Source organism: Pistacia vera, unplaced genomic scaffold (assembly GCF_008641045.1).
Source record: "Pistacia vera cultivar Batoury unplaced genomic scaffold, PisVer_v2 Contig1081, whole genome shotgun sequence".
Classification (NCBI taxonomy): domain Eukaryota; kingdom Viridiplantae; phylum Streptophyta; class Magnoliopsida; order Sapindales; family Anacardiaceae; genus Pistacia; species Pistacia vera.
The window spans coordinates 87244-107193 of NW_022195117.1; the positions used below are offsets into that span (position 1 = coordinate 87244).

The 19950-nt window shown below is 35.7% G+C and overlaps 2 protein-coding genes across 2 annotated transcripts; one reads left to right on the forward strand and one right to left on the reverse strand.

The window, feature by feature from the left end:
- Positions 1–400: 400 nt before the first annotated feature.
- On the reverse strand, positions 401–3710 carry LOC116134409 (tRNA (guanine-N(7)-)-methyltransferase-like). The gene is made up of 8 exons (XM_031420088.1): positions 3492–3710; positions 3343–3399; positions 3177–3252; positions 2260–2339; positions 2060–2109; positions 1874–1958; positions 1688–1786; positions 401–845 (listed from the first exon to the last, which is right to left on the reverse strand). Exons 1-8 carry the CDS (start codon positions 3708–3710, stop codon positions 621–623), a joined length of 891 nt encoding a protein of 296 aa, XP_031275948.1. The 3' UTR covers positions 401–620.
- Positions 3711–8983: 5273 nt separating this feature from the next.
- LOC116134533 (benzyl alcohol O-benzoyltransferase-like) lies at positions 8984–11932 on the forward strand. Its single transcript, XM_031420224.1, has 2 exons — positions 8984–9567; positions 10868–11932. The coding sequence occupies exons 1-2, from the start codon at positions 9121–9123 to the stop codon at positions 11798–11800; spliced, it is 1380 nt and encodes a 459-aa protein (XP_031276084.1). The 5' UTR covers positions 8984–9120; the 3' UTR covers positions 11801–11932.
- Positions 11933–19950: the final 8018 nt, after the last annotated feature.

A 19950-nucleotide genomic window follows, 5' to 3' on the forward strand; every position in this document is an offset into this window, starting at 1 on the left:
GGTCTGCAACAAAACGCTCAACCATTATTTCACCAATTATATATTTGGGTGGTTTAATTTTGGCTTTATAGAATGTTAAATTTACATTAATAAAATTGCATATTAATAAACCTGCAATAAATAATTTAAAAGAAAGTTTTTATTCTGAGGATGAGATACAATCCTCCAAATCATGACTTGCTTACTAAGTGAACTTAAACCAAATTTCTCCAAAACCATGTATTACTTTTACCCAGTATTATTCATGACAAACATTTACTCTTGCAATAAGTGCTTTAGTCGCCGGCTCCCCTGTCATTAGGTCACCAACTTCCTTGACCTTCCGGCAGGCATCAGCTCCCCCCCAAAAATGTTGACTGTCTTGTAAATGATACAATAGTTTGCAAAGATAGTAAAGACGTTATTAAATGAGTACACATAGCTTGTAATATAAAGTTTGTAACAATATTATAATTAATTAACCATTATGTTAGCAGAATATTTTCAAGAAAAAATAATACACAGATTTGCCCCCGGACATCCACTGTTGTGATAGTAAATAAAGTCATTTCAACTACAACGACTACTAGGTGCCAAAATGTAAGATCTCACCAAGCTGAAAGAGAAAGTCTATTCTTCACTCATTTCGGCTTCTGGTACATCCTTCTATAAATTTTTGCACCTTCAAATTCAGCGTGAATTTCTCTTTCAGTCCTTATGCCCATTGGGTTTTTTAATAACCATCCTTCGTTGTCACAAGGCACACTCAGGTCAATTGTGTCAATGTGTTGTAGCACGCTTGATTCTGCATCAAACTGATTTCTCATGTCAAGAGCCACTTCATGAACATCAGACTGCACAAAAACCTGTTTGATCACAATATACCAAGACTTTGTAAGAGAGCAAGACACATCTAAAAGGCTAAAGCTTGCATGTGAATGAAGTTTGAAGTAGAATATTATGTTATATAAAAGCACATTATAACTTCACTCGACATCATTTTCAAGAACTTGATACACGAGGAAAGGGTATCTGCAGGATTAATCTGAAGAAACAACAGCCGCACTTTCTATAAATATAGTTTTAGAGATTGGTTATCAAATACAACCCAGTAACAAACATCCAATTTAGTATAATGTGTGAAGAAAAACTAATTCTGAAAACCTTATAGTTCATATGACAAACTGAAAAAATGTAAACTGAAATTACGATGACAATGCAACTGACATAAACTCATAAATGAACACTAAATGCAGGTGAAGTCGATTGAATGCCGTGGTTGGAAGCATCCACAACATAAAGAGGTGAAGCTATCCATTTAAAACAAACTGCAAACAAAATAATAAATAAAGTGCCTCATTTCTTCCTTATACAGCTAAATTTGACGCAGTTTTCCCTTTTTTCTTAATTTATAAAAATATAAATAAATTTAATCTTACAACCGACAGCAAGATATATAAATTTCCAACAAGTACAACAGGTGACTCAAATACATATGGTGTCATTTTAAGTTGCGAACTACCACCAATCTGGTCACCATAAGAAGTTCCCATTATAATTCCTATCAAGTAAAAGTCTCGCTCAATGGAGACAGTACCTTAAAAATTAAATTCTTCTCATTATTAAGGAAAAACTTCAAATCAAATAACTGAAAAGAAAGGTAGAAAAAAGCATCCATGCAAAGAAAATTCTGCCTCAGAGCATATACCTTTCCTCCAGGCATCAAATGATTTACAATAGAATCTACTAAAGTTTTCTGCACAACCCTTCTCTTGTGATGTCTTTTCTTGAAATGGGGATCTGGGCACTGAGCATTGAGAGCGAAAACTATTTAGCATTGAAACACTATCTACTAATTGTCTTATTGAATATTCACTTGCCATGTTGCACTCACCAGGATTGAAACTAGCATCAAGGGTCCAGGGTATGTGGATACCAATTGCTTGAAAGAAAGTGTGGCATTTGCAAATATAAAACGTCTGTGAAAGATCTCAAATAGTTATTCTTTTAAATCACCAATAAGATAGATATTGTCAGCTTTTTTATTTGCTCAACCTATAAAGGAATTTCAAAGCCTTACATGTTATTAAGAGCCAACTCTTTCACCCAGAATTCTGCGCGTTTGACAAGCTGCATCATGGAAAGAGTAATATGACATAAGAAATAAGCACCCTGTCTTCAAAGTTCAGGATAGAATAGAGGACCACGTAAATGTACATTAATTCAGTCAGAAGAATTCTTGAGAGAATTAGAAGTAACCCAAGGAGTTCATTCCCATACTTTCTGCCGGATTTCCAGTCCCAAATAATTTCCAGTATCAGGGTTTTTTCTTGCAAGCCACATTAAAAATCGGCCACTACCTGGGGAATGTTTATATTGTTAGATACATGTTTGAAATAAAAGCACTTTCTCCAACAATCAGTAACAACAATGATTACAGCATTCACAACTACCACAGGAATAATAAAGAGTGATGATAATTATTTAAAAAAAAAAAAAAATCAATCATTGAAGCTGATTCCATAAGCCAAAACTTGATAGTAAAGCACATAGTTAACAAATGTCATCAATAGTAAAAATATCCATTTGTCTTTTCTCATCGCATAGAACAGAAAGTGTTTTGTCAAGGGTATAAATTTAGAACAGCCAAGGGCAAAGGCATAAAAGAGGCACTTATGCAAATTTAAAGGCAAGGACCATCTCTTTTAGGAACCTCCTTCAAGAAAGCAGCTTAGAGAAATGCCTTTTCTTGCAACTTGGTTACTCTCAAGTGTAATCAAGGGAAGGCTATTCAACTTATTGAAGGTATCAACTGTGACACAGTACTTTCTGTTTATATTCAAATTTATCGTCCCATACAATGCCTAATACAATAGGAATTTGTAAGAGCTGAAACGGAAAATGTAATGTTTCAAGTTCCCATGTAAGATTCTCATGTAACAAGATGAGCTAATCAGACCAGAACACAAGATATCTTAGGACTGGTGCTATTTGCTTTTTGGGATGTTCATAATAATGAAGTTGAACATTCACAATCATTATTCTATTAAAAAAATAAGCAAACAAGCACCATCACATGACATTTCGCTCAAACTTATTCTTTTTTCTTTCAAGATGTCTTCTATCAGAAAAGATAGCTTCAACAAATCCTAAACTTTAGCACATATGCAAATATTATATATATGGTGAAGGGTTACCACTGCCAATATCCACCATAAGTGGCAAAGTTGGGTCCTTGTAAACTTCATTCCAATCGGGTACTTGCACTGGCGCCTAATTAAAACAAAACAATTCCGTATTAATTACATTATTAACACAATACAATTATAAACTGAGTAAAAACAAACTCAGCAGACTCCATACAGAGAACGATGAACTCAGAGGGTTGACATGCTGCCTGATTCTCACATGGCCCAGCTCCTGCAACAAAACAACAACAATGAATAAAAACCCACAATTTAATTTTTTTTTTTTTTTTTTTTTTTTTTAAGAAGTAAAATATATATATATACCCCAGAAATTTTTTCAGAGAGATTGAGGTCAGCATATTCCAAGGCTACAAGGTCTGGGCTTCTGAGCTGTTTGGTAGCAACACAAGCACAAGGGGAAGTGTAATAGGAACGATGATAGTGATGAAAATTGAATGTTAAAGATGGTTTGGAGACTAAAAGCTTTGAAGTTGCATTCAAAGCAGCGACTGTTTGTAACTGTAGGCAAAGGTACGAACCCATTTTCACTCTACTTTCCTACTAATCATCCGTTTCACTTATCGCCCAATTCGGAGGGTCGGATCCGGGTATGTTTGGTTGGGTTGTCCCCATTATTGAGGTGACGTAGAGCGGGCGGTGGGCTGGCACGGCCCATCTTAGAAGCACGGCATGATAAGGCCCATGATCGTGCGTGCGAGCCGTTTTGTGGGTCTTAAAAAAGGCATGAATTTTTTAAAAAAAAAAAAAAATAGCCATTAAGAACAGCTATTTCACAGTTTTTGAAATTTTGAAATTTTTTCTTTTAAATACCCCATTATTTCTCTTATTTTTTCACACTCCAATTCATATCTTCATTCTCCTTTCTCTCTCATTTTGTATTTGTATTAATTAAAAAAATACAGAATTACTATGAAATATTATTTTGAAATATAATAAAATAATGAGACTTTGAAATATTAATTGAATTTCACCACTTTTTATTACTTATAATTATAAATCACAAATACAAACTTACAAATTAGGATTAAGAATTAACATTAACAATTACATCTTCATTAGAAATACAAGTATACAAATACAATACAATTATCTCAACTTTGATTCTAATTTACAAATATTCAAAGAAATTAATGAAAATGAAGATGTATGATATTTTTTCAATCAATCATTTACTTTGAATATTTTTAAACTAGAATCCAAGTTAAGATAGTTGTATTATATTTGTATACTTGTATTTCTAATGGAGATGTAATTATTAATTTTAATTCTTAATCCTAATTTTTATGTTTGTATTTGTAATTTATAATTATAACTTATAAGTAATGAAACGTGTTGAAATTCAATTAATATTTCAATGTCTAATTATTTTATTATATTTCATAGTGATTATATATATTTTTTAATTAATACAGATATAAAATGTCACTAAATATAACATATAAAATATTTTTATAATAATAAATCAAAATTACCATAATTTATAAATATTAAATATTAAAAAAATTGTAGGCCAACCCTAAAACATGCAAGCCGGCCTGCATGCTAGGCCCACAGCACGCACGCTATATAGCGGACTGTGTTGTAGGCCATTCAGATTTGGCGCGCGAGCATGGCACAACGAGGCATGAAATTCTACGGGCCTTAGCACGGCACGGCCCACGACACGACGGGTCTTGAATTTTTAGGCACGACACAGCCCATTATTGATTCTAAGGTAATATCATCTTATATTATTTACATTACCATGTTTGATTGTCAAGTAATACAAGATTATGGTAATCTTTCAAAATCAATAGTAATTACTATTGATTATATAAGTGATAATCTGAATACCACAATTTTCTTAGATATTACAATTTTAATTCTTACTATTAAAATTTTTGGATAATAATGCCCCTGTTTTGAAATTAATTTACATGAATTGGCTATTACAATTTAATTAATTAGAGATAAATTTTTGTATAGTGATGCCATTGATTTTAAAACAATTTACAAGTCATCAAAGAGGACCATCGGCCACCACCACCTACCATTGGCCACAACCACCAGTCGACGGCCACCATCGTTGACCACCAGCCAACGTGGCTGAAACGACGCATGACCATCCGAATCTAGTCGCCTGGTCGTTTGTCGTTTCCGACCAGATCTATTCTAGCCATTTCTAGCCAAATCACTGTAGATTTGGTTGGAAATAGCCAGATCCATGGTCATTAATAGCCATTGATCTAGTTGAAAACAGTCAAAATAGATATGGCTAGAAACGACCAAATCCCACACGGTCAACTAGATCTAGTCGGTCGTGTGTCGTTCCGACCACTGCTGGTCGTGACCAAGGTGGTGGCTGACGGCCCACAGTGGCTTGGGTGGGTAAGGGAGAGTTTGTTAAAATTTAAACTTTAATGTAGCTATAGTGTTTTAGCAAAATCTCAAATGTAGTACTTTAAAGCCTTTGGCATGTGCTTGGTTGTCTTTAAACATTCTTAGTAATCTTCAAGGTCATCATTTTTTCCATTAATATAACATTCTCAGTTATACAACATTCTCTGAACAAAACGCCTCCTAAGAAATAAGTACTTCAGTTATACATCAACGATTGAACATCATAATTCATACATCAAGTCTTTGTAATTTGTAAACCATTAAATAAAAATAAAAATAAAGGCTGCATTTAGTAGGCTTTTTTTTTACTATCCTCTCCAATCCAATGAAATAATTAACTTTTCTATTCAACTTAAAATCCAGTCTTATTCTATTAAACTCAAAATATTTAATAATTTTTTTTCTCAATGAAAGTTTATAAATTAACAAAAACACCTCTATCCACCCAAGCTACTATCACCCACTAGCAACCACCGTTGCCATTGCCACCGCTGGACGTCGACGCCATAACAACACACAATCGACTGAATTTGGCTGGTAGTGTACCGATCTATCTATTTCCGACTACATCCACGACAAAAGATCTGACCTTTGACAGCCATATTTGGCCATCAACAATAGCTTTATCTTGGCCATTGTTGATGACCAGATTTCTGGCCAACGATATGGCCGTTGTCAACGGCCAAATCTTTGGTCATAGATTTGGTCCGAAAATGCCGGATTGACGTACGATTGGCTTGATCCACTCGGTCGTGTGTCATTTTGGCCACTTCCGAGGTTGTCGATAATAGTTGGGTGGATGATAGTGTTTTTTTTAATTTATAAACTTTTATTATAGGTTGTGTTTATTAAATTAACAAATGTAAAAGGGTTAAAAAGGAATCTAAATATTTTCAGTAAATATTTTCCGAAATACATTCTATCCTATTGTATTTCATTAAATACTATTTTATTATAGAATGTTATTTAAAAAGCCTATCAAACGTGGCCTAAACCAACGGAGCGAAGAACTAGGTAAAATTCTTATTCGGTCAACAAGAATTTGGCGTACGGGACGACCTTCCTCCAAAGTCTCCATTTTATTTTCGTTTTCTTGCCACGAAATTTGTGTTTGGACACCTTTTTCAACAATTTTTAAAGCATAGAAGGGACGAAATGGTTGTCATGAGATACAAGGTTGGCTCCACTTTATATATATATATATATCTCAAAATAAATGGTATTTTAAATAAATTTTAGCAGTTGTATATTTTTCATTCGTTCTTTATTTTTGTGTTTTCAGACAACCATATCGAGCATGATTTTTTTTTTTCACATTTTTAAATACTATTTTAGATAAACAAATCGGAGACATTTCTATTTTTCTTTTTTATTTATTTATTTATTTTTTTTACATTTTTCAATCATTATCAATATTTAAAAAAATACTAAGAATTTATACATAAAATTCATAAAGAAACACACCTTAGACTTTTTAACCGATTCCTTTTGTCAGGGGTTGGAAGTTTCACACCAAAAAAACTAACCTATTAAGTTGAAAGACTATTCCTTTTATAAGCCTAAGACCTCCATAATATGCTTTCGATATGAGATTTGTTACACTTTATACTTCTATAGAGCACAAGGAACTATAACAAAAACACCTCCTAAGTTTGTTAATTTAGTTAAACACTTCTACAACAAAATATTAAAAATTAACAAAAATACCCCCATCCACCCACCCATTAAATGCTGGCAACTGGCCATCACCATCGGAGGGTGGCCGGAAGTCCCCGTAATGGCGCACGACCAATTGGATCTAGCAAGTCGTGCGTCGATATTGCCTTTCCAACTAGATCCATATTGGATCTGACTGGAAAATGCTAGATCTGAGCACTACCGACCAGATCCAGTTGGTAGTGTGCTACTATACTAGATTGTAACCACCTTCCGATAGTAGTGGCCAGAATCTGAAAAATGTGAGTGGATGGGGGTATTTTTGTCAATTTTTAAACTTTTTTTTGTTGAGGGTATTTAGTTAAATTAACAAACATAGAGGTTTAAAAAATTGAATAAAATTAAATTAAATTTTCAAAATACGAAAACAAATATATATTTTGGATAAGATTTCAAAACACACCCTATAAGTTGTCAAAACATATAGTGCCATATATAACAATTGTATTTAAGGACAAACTTGTCAAATTCGAAACAAACAAAAAATAGGGACTCTGTATGATGTCATATATAATAATTATTTAATTATTTAAAAATCATTGAAAATATCAAAGGCCTAGGTGTACGTGCTAATAGTCCAAAAACCTGTAAGTTCATGGCAAATGACATTGATTACCAAACATTGTCTTTAACTATTAAAAATTGACCGAAGAGAAGAAGACTTGCCATATAAAATGAAAGCTTGACTTGAATAAGCAAAGCTTTGAGTAATTGTGATACTAAATAATTAATGAATATGTCCTTTTTTAATTGATTAAATATAATAATTGATACTAATTTTTGTTAATATAATTTTTTGGTTATTAGGAGTTTTGGGTTGTTGGTATGAAAACAAATAGTGTGTGGAATTTCGTAGAAAATGTATATAAATGAGTTTATCACGTATGAAACTAAGAAAATGCAGGGAAAATACAGACATTGAAATGGTTGTTGAGATGTCAACGCAGGGTGGCTGGCTTTTAAATTAGATTGAGATTGATATTCACGTGCATATAAAACAATAGTAATAATAATTATTTTTCTACAGTGATGTAATTACCCTCAACTACCCACTGACTATCTTTATTTATTTTTTTACCCACCACGACGAAACGGATCTTGCCTTCCTCTCAATGTGTTCAATGTGTATTACTATTTTTATTGGTTTTAATTAAAATATTATAATTTAATCTAAATAAACCCTCCTTTAAGAATCGTAAACTATACCCTTATGCAGAATTATATACTATGAAAAATATTAACTGATTTTTCTTAAAATAACAATGCTTTTATAATTATATTATTTTAGCCAAATCAACTGAAATAATTCAGAAACACTTAGATGACAAATTTTACATTATTGTACACTTGGTATTAAGTTTAGTTTGCTTTAATTTGAATTTTTATACATGTAAAAAAAGAATTCTTAAATACTTCGTTTGATTTGTGATCCAAATATGATTTTCAAAAATAAGAATATGATTTAAATTTGTAAGTTGTATCTTAATATTTTTAATATTTGAAATGAGGTTACAACACTCTAAAATATTTTAAGACTAAGTATGTGAAATTTTTTTTTCTTTAAAAAAATCAATTATTAACCCTAAGTAAGATGAAGATGAATTATTGAAAAGCAGTAGGCCAAGCCAATAATCGAGTCAATTATAAGTGGAAGAACAATAGCACCCAAGAAACCACCATGCTTTTTCTTCCCACATTCAAACAAACATGGTGCTGATGTAGCCCCACACACTTTCATTATAAATGGCTATCATCCCTTCCAAAATTTGCATAACACAAACCTAATTAACACTCTTATTAATTCTCTTGTTTTCATCATTCTGTAATATCCAATCACATGGCGCCACCACCCACCTCCCTTGTCTTCACAGTTCATAGAAATGAACCTGAGCTTATTGTCCCTGCAAAACCTACCCCTCACGATCTCAAACTACTCTCAGACATTGATGATCAGGATGGCCTTCGTTTCCAGATCCCTGTGATTCAATTTTACAGGTACAACCCTTCAATGGAAGGGAAAGATCCGGTGAAGGTGATCCGAGCGGCCATTGCAAAAACTCTTGTTTTTTACTATCCATTTGCTGGTAGGCTTAGAGAAGGGCCTAAACGTAAGCTTATGGTGGATTGTACTGGTGAGGGTGTTTTGTTTATCGAGGCTGATGCAGATGTTACACTTGACAAATTTGGTGATGCTCTTCAGCCTCCATTTCCAGGCTTGGAACAACTCCTTTTTGATGTTCCTGGTTCTGCTGGGGTGCTCAACTCCCCTTTGTTACTTATTCAGGTACTTAACTTTTTTTCTCGTCAATTATTCTTTTTATGTTTTAATTATTCAAAAAAAGTAGTGTATGTATATAATTATAACATCAAATATATATTTCTTATCTTATAGATTTAGACTATGATGTACTACTATCGGTTGATATTACAAAACAAAATATATCAAGTTTTATCGAATTAAAATCTACAAAATTTTGCCACATAACAATCGACTAATTACATAAATTAATTTTAATATATTTAAACAAAATTTATTGGATCAAAGAGTGAAATTTTTTTCATGTAACAATTAACCCACTAATTACAAAAATTTATTTAACATAATTAATTTAATTTTAGTTTGGGTTGTTTGATTGGCATCATGAGTTTTTATGAGCTTAATTGTTAATATAGATTGACAAATGGTATTGTAATCCTTTTATAAGTTGTTAAAAAATTGAAAATGAGTAGACATGTAAATTATGAGTTTATTTTATATACTTATCGGGAGATTGTTTCATATGAGTATATCTAAGCTTTTTAAAAACCGTAAAAAATCTCCCTTATAAATATTAAATACCCTTTTTAAATTATTAAAAATCCCATACTTTTATGGGGTTTTTAATAATTATAAAGGGATTTTTACTAGTTTCCAAAAATATTAGGTGTATTTAAAATTAAAGGATCCCGTAAAACATATATAAAATTAATTATTGATTTCATTTTAATGATTGGGGTATGGAAACTTTTCATAAGATAGTGCTAGGCGGAGTGGCGTGATTCACACATTGAGGTTTGTAGTACAGTATGTTGTAGGGACCAATCAACTACTTACAGTAAGGCCTTTACCCAATGACACTTGCATAATTTGTTTTTTAAACCTAAAAGTTAAACTGTATTATTTGATTGACATTTTTAAATTAAAAAAATTAAATTAATAATATTTTGTTCACAACTTAGTCATACAAACAGACAAAAATTATTATGTAAAATGATTACTCTATCATTTATTTTTTGTCTATTTGTATGATTCAGTTATAAACATAACATTGCTTATTTATATAACAATTTTATTAGACTTTTTATAATTATGTCTAATAAAACAAATCACAATTGTTAATTAATCACATGTATAACAACAATCTTTTTCAAAATATCATTTTAATTACCTTAACCCATTTAAACCAGCTTTCACTTCTTATTCAATGGAAAAATTTTCATCAAATTAAGATTGTCTTAACGTTGGATACAGACCTATACTAAATTTAAATTTATTCAAGTATTTTTATTCGTAAAATATATTAATGATTTTATTGAAATGGCAGGTGACACGTCTCAAGTGCGGTGGTTTTATATTCGCGCTCCGACTGAATCACACAATGAGCGATGCAGCTGGTTTAGTCCAGTTCATGGAGGCTGTTGCTGAGATGTCACGGGGGGCTCAAGCCCCCTCTGTTTCACCAGTTTGGGAAAGACACATTCTCAATGCTCGTAATCCACCACGAGTCACTTGCACTCACCACGAATACGATGAAGTAGCTGACACCAAAGGCACAATCATTCCACTCGATGACATGGATCATCGTTCTTTCTTTTTTGGCCCCTCTGAAGTTTCTGCCATTAGAAAATGTCTCCCTCCTCATCTCCGTGGTTGCTCCGCTTTTGAAATACTCACCGCTTGTCTCTGGCGTTGCCGAACCATCGCTCTCCAGCCAGACCCCACTGAAGAAATGCGTGTAATATGTATAGTAAATGCACGTTCTAAGTTTGACCCTCCATTGCCTTCAGGTTACTACGGTAATGGGTTTGCATTTCCTGTGGCTTTAACCACAGCGGATAAGCTTTGTAAAAATCCATTGGGGTATGCTTTGGAGTTAGTGAGACAGGCAAAAGCTGATGTGACAGAGGAATACATGAGATCGGTGGCAGATCTAATGGTGATAAAAGGTCGACCACATTTTGCTGTGGTGAGATCATATCTTGTATCAGATTTGACAAGGGCTGGGTTCGGAGATGTCGATTTTGGTTGGGGGAAAGCAGCTTATGGTGGAGCTGCCAAAGGTGGAGTAGGAGCCATTCCTGGAGTGGCTAGTTTTTATATACCATTTAGGAACAAGAAAGGAGAGGATGGAATTGTTGTGCCACTTTGCTTGCCAGCTCCAGCCATGGTCAGATTTGTGAAGGAGATTGACAACATATTGAAGGACCAAACAGTTGTTAGTGAGAATAAACCGACTTTGATCACTTCTGCTTTGTAAGAGACCAATGTGTATTATTCTGTTTTCTGTTTGGAGTTTGGCTGCAATTAATGTGGTGAAGGCATGTTAAATTCTATGGTTATTTTTTCAATAAACTAAGTGTACTGGATCAATATATTTGGATATTTACAATTTTATCTCCAAGATTTGGGTATCATGCATGCCACACTTTCCCCTAATCACTATTTGATACAAACACCTTAGTCCTAAATGACATCAGTGCTATTAGCTCACTATAGACAGTAAAATCTACGATTGATTCAGAAGATACGAATCCTGTGAGAATAGAGCCACCGACAACATAATGGACCTGCACAGAGAAGAAAAGAGAACGTGAAGGCTAGATAAACACCATCTGTCGTAGACACTCTGATGCTCAAGTCGGTGAGGCTGAGAACAGAAAAGGTTACCAGAATAATGCAGTGGTTCTTGAGAGCAAGAACTTTAAGAGCTAGGTGCCATGGGTTATTTCTGAATAAATAATGAGAGGGTCTGTCCTTGTTTATATAGTGAACTCCAAGGGTTGAAATCCTAGTAGGACTTGAGTCCTACTTAGTAGATGAGTTCCAATTAGGAAGAGAATATGATCTCTTGCTTTTATCAGATTAGGCTTGGCACTTTCAGTAAGATCTGGGATCTTGACAGAAGTGGAAATAGAATAGGATTCTGATCCCTATTATGGATTGTTGTGGGTTGATGGGCTTGACTTGTAGGATAGCCCAACTCATAGAGTGGGCACTTCACAAGGTGGATTCAAGTGTGGGCCCAATCGGGATTGGGTCAAGGCGCTAGGCTGTGGTATGTTTATTTTGTTGGACCTTATCAGGCCCAACACGATTTTTGGCCCATGCAGTTTGTCCCCCACTCTCCAAGTTAAGGGGTATTTAACTTTGGAGAGTAGTTTCAACCGATTACAAAGGTGATAAATTATGGCCCTTTAGGAGAGAGCAACCTTTTGCTTGTCGCGACCGAGTCGAATAACGTTAGGGGGATCTTCGTTAGGCAAATATTAGCAGAACCGAGCAACTTTCGAAGATTCCGTGCAAGGAAAATTTAAGCAAGGTCGCGTCGAACACCATCAAGGGGATCTTTGCAAGGCAAAGATCAGTGGAACCGAACGGCTCTTAGGTAGTCTTTGCAGGGCAAATCTATGATAGACCGAAGATTATCAAAGGGATCTTTGCGAGGCAAAGATTGGTGGAGTCAAACGGCTCTCAGGGACTCTTTGTAAGGCAAATCTACGTTAGGCAAAGCCGAACGATTCCTTTGTGAGTTTGCAGGAGATTTATGTCAAATAGGTTGAGTCAAATGTAGGGCAGAGAGTTGTTATTAGGCACGGAGTTAACTAGCAAACAATTTCGTTGGTGAATGCTAGTGGAATTTATTCTGCTTTCCGACCTGAGCGGTTTATTAAGAGGAAACCTCAATCTAATCGTGCGGCTATCATTTGTTGTGGATTGGTAGTGTTTTTTCGCTTGTAGGCGTCAAACCTACTTGGTGGTGTTATGTTGGCTTGATGGACTGATTTTCCATGAGATGCGAGTGCCACGTGCTTGGTCTTAGACCTAATTATGCATTTGGGTGGGGATACGAAAAGCTCCCGCTTTTTGATGTCCAATGAATGGTTGCCACCTGTTGTTTTAGGGTGACAGGCATTAAATGCGTCAGATGACTTTTTAGTGGCGCATTTATTTCTACCTTTTCTTCTCTTCCTTCATTTCAGACAAAATTTCAAGCATTTTTCTTTAGTAGAATCTCGCAACCATTCCCAGTGAAAATAAGGTAAAATCTTCCTCTTGTTTCTTAGATTTTCGATTCTTTTTGTGTTACCTTTAAGTTTTTCATATATTCTTAGTATTTTATGCTAGTTTTGGTGAAGATTTGTGTCGATTCTAAGAGAGAAAAAATAGTTTTCGAGGTTTGAGAGAGCAGGTACAAGGTTTTCTTAAGAGGGTGATTTTTTAGGAGGTTGAAAGCAGTTTAGTGTTAAGGCAATTTTAGGGTGTGGTTTTTGAAGTTTTAGAGAAGGTGAATAGCTTCCAGAGTTCTATTTTCATTTTTCATTTGACAAGTGTGTAGCCGTGTTGGACGGATATAGGACTTTGTGAGTTTGAATGTAAGGGAAGATTAGCGGAGCTGAACAAAGTGATAATGGCTGGGGGGAATGACTACGAAGATGCTTCGACGATCGTAGTGCTTCCTGAAGATGATGGGTTAGCTCCAACTGAGGGTGTGAGTATTGCCTTCTGTGCGGGGCATATGCTAAGGGATCAAGGTGCCAAGCTGAACAAAGATGGCTCGAGCGATGGAGTTTTAGCTGATGACTCGTAGACCAATAGTGATACTTAAGCATAACAAGTTGGTGGGACGATGATTCCATCTACTATTGGTGGTCATGGATATTAGTCGTGCCATCTTTAAGGTGTCATGTTGGTTTACAATCCACCTTCTCTACTTATTCATTAGGAAATGCCAATGCTCAGGTATCTCTATAAAATCCCTGGTTGAGCCCTAACGAGATATGAGAGGGTGGACTGGTCCATGCCAAGATGGGTTAGCATATACCAGCGGATGCTAGCAGAGGACATGCGGTTTCCCATTTTGAGGTTGGTACGGGAGGTACTAAATCACTATCTCATTGCTCTCAACCAGTTGATGCTGAATGTATGGTGGTTGCTGATGTCCTTAGACTGTATATGCACAAGGCTTCATATGGGATTTGGGGCCATGAATTTACTTTATTCTTATTATTGAAGGAGCACGATAAAGAAAAGGGCCGATAACTTTTTATGCTTCAGCATAGTAGGAGGCACTTGGTGACGGGGCTCAATACGTATGACAAGAATTGGAAGGATGCGTACTTCTTTGTGAGGGGGGAGTTAGTATTCGAGGAGAGTGGAGTCAAGTAGATTCCTTTCTTTTGGCAGGCAAGTGGTGAGTAGTTATAGCATTCATGTTGTTTGATGGAGTACTAAATCTCAGTGTTTCCTTTTTTGCAGACTTATCTTATAATCGAGCGATACCAATGTTACTTGCAAAGGAGAAGACTTGAAGGATCCTAGAATTATTTGAGGCTAAGTGAGATTACCACCACGTGTTGTCTAAGCTAAACTTGAGGTGTAGCCATTTGTGGCGTCATATTGGTGGGATTCGAGAAAGTACCCCCTTTCCACCATTAAGGCTGTTGATGTACACTCCATTGGTTTGATACTGCAATCTCATTATCTTTGATAAGTCTATTGTCCATCCTCTAACTCCTAGAGAATTCTCCCTTGTAGAGGAGAGAATGAAGGGAACTTTCCACGTGTCAAAGCGCGAATGAAGTTCACGAGAAGCACTAAGCTGAGAAGAGAAAGAAAATGAAGAGGCCAGAGTTTGTGGCATATGCTTCAGCTGCTCTTAAAGTGGTCCCATCCGGCTCTACCCCTACTGATTCTCAGAAGGTGGAGTCGTTGCATAAAGTGGAGTCGTCTCAAAGGGTGGAGTCGACTCAAAAAGCGATCGTCCTCGAGGATGAGGAGGCCATGAAGATAGTTATTCCCTCGGCCGCTTCGGCCTATTCAAACCCATCCTTTGTGGGAGGGGTGATGGGCTCTCTGCTGCTGCCTAAAGATGATCACCGACTGAGGGAGATAGGAGTTTCTCAAGCGGTTGAATGGTTTTCTACTCAATTGTTTCAGGTAAATCCTAACTTCTTTCCTCTGGTATTTTCTTCTTTAAGTCTCATATCTTATCTTGGGTGGTTTTATTGATTTCAGATAGCAGCGGGGGGAATGCATTTGAAGAAGTTAGTGTCTACCCAAGAGAAGTGGAACCAAGACTTGGCCAATGCCAACTCCCAGTTGAGAAGGCAGTTGGTCAAAGCTGGAGAAATGGAAAAAAAGTTACGAGAGAGTCAAGTTGAGATCAAGTCCAACCTCCAGCACTCCCAAGCAGAGATGGAATCTAGCTGGACGGAGTGGGAGGCCGAAAGGTTTACTTTGCTGAAGAGGTTGGAATCTAGCCAACAGAGTGAGAGGCTAAAAGAGTTGCTTTGATGGTGAGGTTGGAGTCTGTGGCTACAAGGTTATTCTCAAGACCCGCATCAAGTTGATGGAAGAGTTTCAGGCAGGTAAGCGTGACGAGTAGGACATTGAGGATGAGATTAAGTTGTACAAATCTTATCTGGCGGATTTGGCGGGAGGCAAGTAAGGTGCTATAAGAAGTGATAGACTTTCAAGGGAACTACATTCCAACTGTTGTTGATGTCTCGACCTTCCGGTGTTTGTAGCTTGTAAGCTCCCTTGCCAACATCCTTGGTGATTTTGTACAGTCCCTTCCAAATGCAACCGAGTTTGCCAACTTCTATCTCCTTCGTGTTCTGAAACACTTGGTTTAAGACCCAATCGCCAACCTTGAAGGTGCTAGCTTAGACATTCTTGTTGTAGTGTCAAGCCATCTTTTGTTTACAGATGATGTTAAGAATGAGGGCCTGATCCCTTAGTTCATTGGCAGTGTCAAGGTTGTGCATGGCAAAGTTGTCACTCGTTTTTTTCGTCATCCACCCATTGGAGTCCAGCTGAGGGGACTGATACTTCTACAGGGATGATTGCTTCCGAACCATAAGCCAAAGAGAAAGGTGTTTCTCCCGTGGAAGACCAAGTTGTGGTACACTAAGACCATAATACTTTGGGGAGTTCATCTGCCTAAGCCCTTTCAGCTTTCTGGAACCTTCTCTTCATTGTCTATATGATCGTTTTGTTGGATGACTCCACTTGTCCATTCGCTTAGGGATAGCGTGGAGTGGAGAAACTTAGCTTGATCCCTTACATCTGGCAAAAGTCTTGAAAGCCGGAGATTAGGAATTGGGAGTCATTGTCAGTGACTATCTCTTTCGTTAGGCTGAACCGATAGATGATGTTCCTCCATACAAAACTCTTCACCTCTCGATCCCTAACTTGGGTGAAGGCTTTGGCTTTTATCCACTAGGTGAAGTAATCGGTGAGCAATAACATGAAGACACGTTGCCTCGATGCAATTGGAAGTTTCACCACTATGTCCATCCCCCACTTCATGAATTGCCAAGGGGTGAGGATGGAGTTAAGCCGTTCGGGAGGAAGGTGTGATACTTGAGCAAAACATTGGCAATTACTGCAATGCTCAGAGAATTTGGCCAAATCAGATCTCATAGTGGGCCAATAGTAGTCGGCCGTGAGTACTGATAATCCTATTTTTCCTTATGATTTTGCATTGAAATTCAATAGGATTTAGGATACTTCTCATACAATTTGGGCCATAATTGCTACTTAATTCTATTAATTTTTCTTTGCAGGCCTAAACGATGATTTTGAGCATAAATTGCGCAACTTGAGTTTGGAAACTCGGAATGACCTGAATTTAGAAGCTATGGAAAGATAAGAAGTAGATATACAACTTTCATGTTTCGGGTTTTCCTAATTCTGACTGGAGGAGGGTGAAAACTTGGCTTGAAGTCGTGAACAGAATGTTGGGAACTGAAGAAAAACGTCTTTGGATGTACTTTAGTATTTTGGCCATAACTTGAGCTGTAGACCCTCGGATTGGTCTGATTCTTGAACTAGTAGAAATATAATTAAAAGGAATAAACTTCATATGTTTAACACTTTGTTAGATTCAGATGTTATCATGCTCAAATTTGGCCTAAAATATCTTCACCGCGGAAAAGAAAAGCATCGCTGCGGCAAAAATGGTCGGATGCGAAAAAGATAAGATGACATGTTTTGGCTTACTAGGGCTTCATCCTTAAGTAATATGGGTATAAATTGGCACGAAAAGGAAAGGAAAAGGGTCTTGGTTTGTTATTTGGGAGGCAACTCTTGGAAGGAGAAGATTATTGAAGATTTGAGTTTCAAATTAGAGAAGATTTCTCTATCTTTTGCTTGTTTTTCAATGATGAACCTTGATTCAGTTTGTTTTTATTATTTTATTTTGTTTTTGAGTATGAACTGAGTTGTTTAGCTAGGGTTTGATGTAACTTTGATGCAATGATTCAAATTTATATGAATTGATTTACTTTGAGTTTTAATTTCATGACTGAGTGTTTCTCTCTTTGTTTAATGACTTTTTTATGCTTAATCACCATTCAAATGTATGTTGTTCACAATGAGACTAAGAAGTGATTTGTGATATGTGTCTCTTGGGATAAATACCATAGATTGAGCGAAAACTAGAGATAGATAAATGCGATCTATGAAATCTAGATAGAATTCTATAAAGCTTAAGAGACCTTGAACTATTAAACTTCAATTTTTGGGTTCGGAAGGTTAATAGGAATAGGTGGGGTGGTATAACTTCAGAAGGAGTACCAAACAACTTAGAGAATTCGATTTTCAATCAAGGAATTAGAACATGGGTAATAGATTATATGATTTGGGTTAACGTATCTAGGTGAAATCAACACCCTAGCATTTTTTAACATTGTTTAATAAGTTAAGTTGTTGGGTTTTGCTTTAATTTCAGTATCATTTATTTATATTTTTTTTAATTTGTTTTTAGTTTGTTATTTTTCCATCAATCCAATTTATTGTTGCTTCAGTTAGGACTTGAACTAGAGAAATCGGTACTTAGTAACACTATCCTTATGGGAATGATACTCTAGTACTTATCACTTTATTACTTTTTGCGACTAGTGCACTTGCTAAATATGCATATGAAATAATCATACATCAAGATTTTGGCGTCGTTGCCAGGGATAGTTGATTATTAATATTGATAGTATCTATTGTGGTGCTAAATTGAAGCTTTATTTCATTTTTATAGTTAATTGTAAATATTGTAAAGTCTTAAGCTTGAGTTTTTTTGTTTGTAGTTTTATTTTTAGTTTGTAGTCAAGCTTAAATTTCTTGAATACTTAAGTTTAGACTTTTTCTTGTAGTGCATGTGAAGATCATGGCAGAAGTACATAGAACGTTAAGGGATTATGCCGTACCAATGGTGCAAGAATGCCATTATGGTATTGCGAGGCCACCTATTGTAGTGAACTTTGAGATTAAGTCGGCAATAATTCAGATGATCCAACAGTTAGTCCAATTTGGTGGAAATTCATATGAGGATTCAATTTTGCATATCGCTAGTTTTCTAGAGATATGTGACACGTTCAAGCACAATGGAGTGACTAACAATGCAATTAGGCTAAGATTGTTTCTGTTTTCATTATAAGATAAGGCGAAAGGTTGGCTCGTGTCACACCCAACTGGAATAATCATCACATGGGACAGATTAGCTTAGAAGTTTCTTGCTAAATACTTTCCACTAGCAAAATTGGCTAAGATGAGGAACGAGATCACCTTTTTTGTGCAAGTGATGAGTGCTTGGAAGTGCACTCATACTTAGTGATTTTAAGGATATTTTGTGATGGAATTAGGTTTAATTGGTTAATTTTACTTAATTTCTATATCTCTTTTATTTTCTAGAATCACGGGTATGTTTTGTGAATTTTCAGGTGTTTAGGTGCTTAAAATGAGGATTTCAAGCATGGACATTGAAGATGAAAGAATCATAAGCGTGTAAGAATAAACGGTTCGAGAATTGAAGCTCAAACAAAGAAGTAATGGATTTTTTAAGATTGTTCGCCGTAGCAGAACTATTCCCATGCCTTAGCGGAACTATTCCCATGCCATAGAATAAAATTGCAAAATGGACAGGAACTTCATGCTGCGGCACCACAAAATCATGCTGTAGCGTAATATGGGAAATTTATGTTCGGAAATTTTTCTGCTAGAACATGCTTCACGAAAATGATCATACTTGAGCTGCACAACTCGATTGACCCAGTTCTGGTGGCATTTTAAAGCTAAGAGACAGAGCGACAACTTTTATGTTTTAATCATGGCCCAGTTCGACTTGGAAGATGGTTAAAAATGGAGACAAAAGTTACGTTAGTGCCTGGAGATGTGCAGATTTGTTATTATGCGTTTTTAATTGAAGTATAACTTTTTACCACAATACCCTCATGACTTTAATATTATAAATATATGTCCTTAGCAATATTTTAGGAAGCTAGGGTTTATTATATCAAATATAATTAGGAAGAGGCAAGGAGAGGAGATCTTACCTAGGGTTTCTTCTTCTTCTTCTTCTTGTAGTTCACATTTTTCAAGATTTTGAGGTTTGACTTCCTTATGCTCATGTGT

Bases quoted from the DNA above. Each gene is read 5' to 3' on its own strand.
- LOC116134533 (XM_031420224.1), top strand. From the start codon at position 9,121: ATGGCGCCACCACCCACCTCCCTTGTCTTCACAGTTCATAGAAATGAA. The intron at 9,568-10,867 runs GTACTTAACTTT...TTGAAATGGCAG, and splicing joins CCCCTTTGTTACTTATTCAG to GTGACACGTCTCAAGTGCGG.
- LOC116134409 (XM_031420088.1), bottom strand. From the start codon at position 3,710: ATGGGTTCGTACCTTTGCCTACAGTTACAAACAGTCGCTGCTTTGAAT. The intron at 3,253-3,342 runs GTATGGAGTCTG...TGTTTTAATTAG, and splicing joins CTCTGAGTTCATCGTTCTCT to GCGCCAGTGCAAGTACCCGA. The intron at 1,787-1,873 runs GTGAGTGCAACA...CTCAATGCTCAG, and splicing joins TGATGCTAGTTTCAATCCTG to TGCCCAGATCCCCATTTCAA.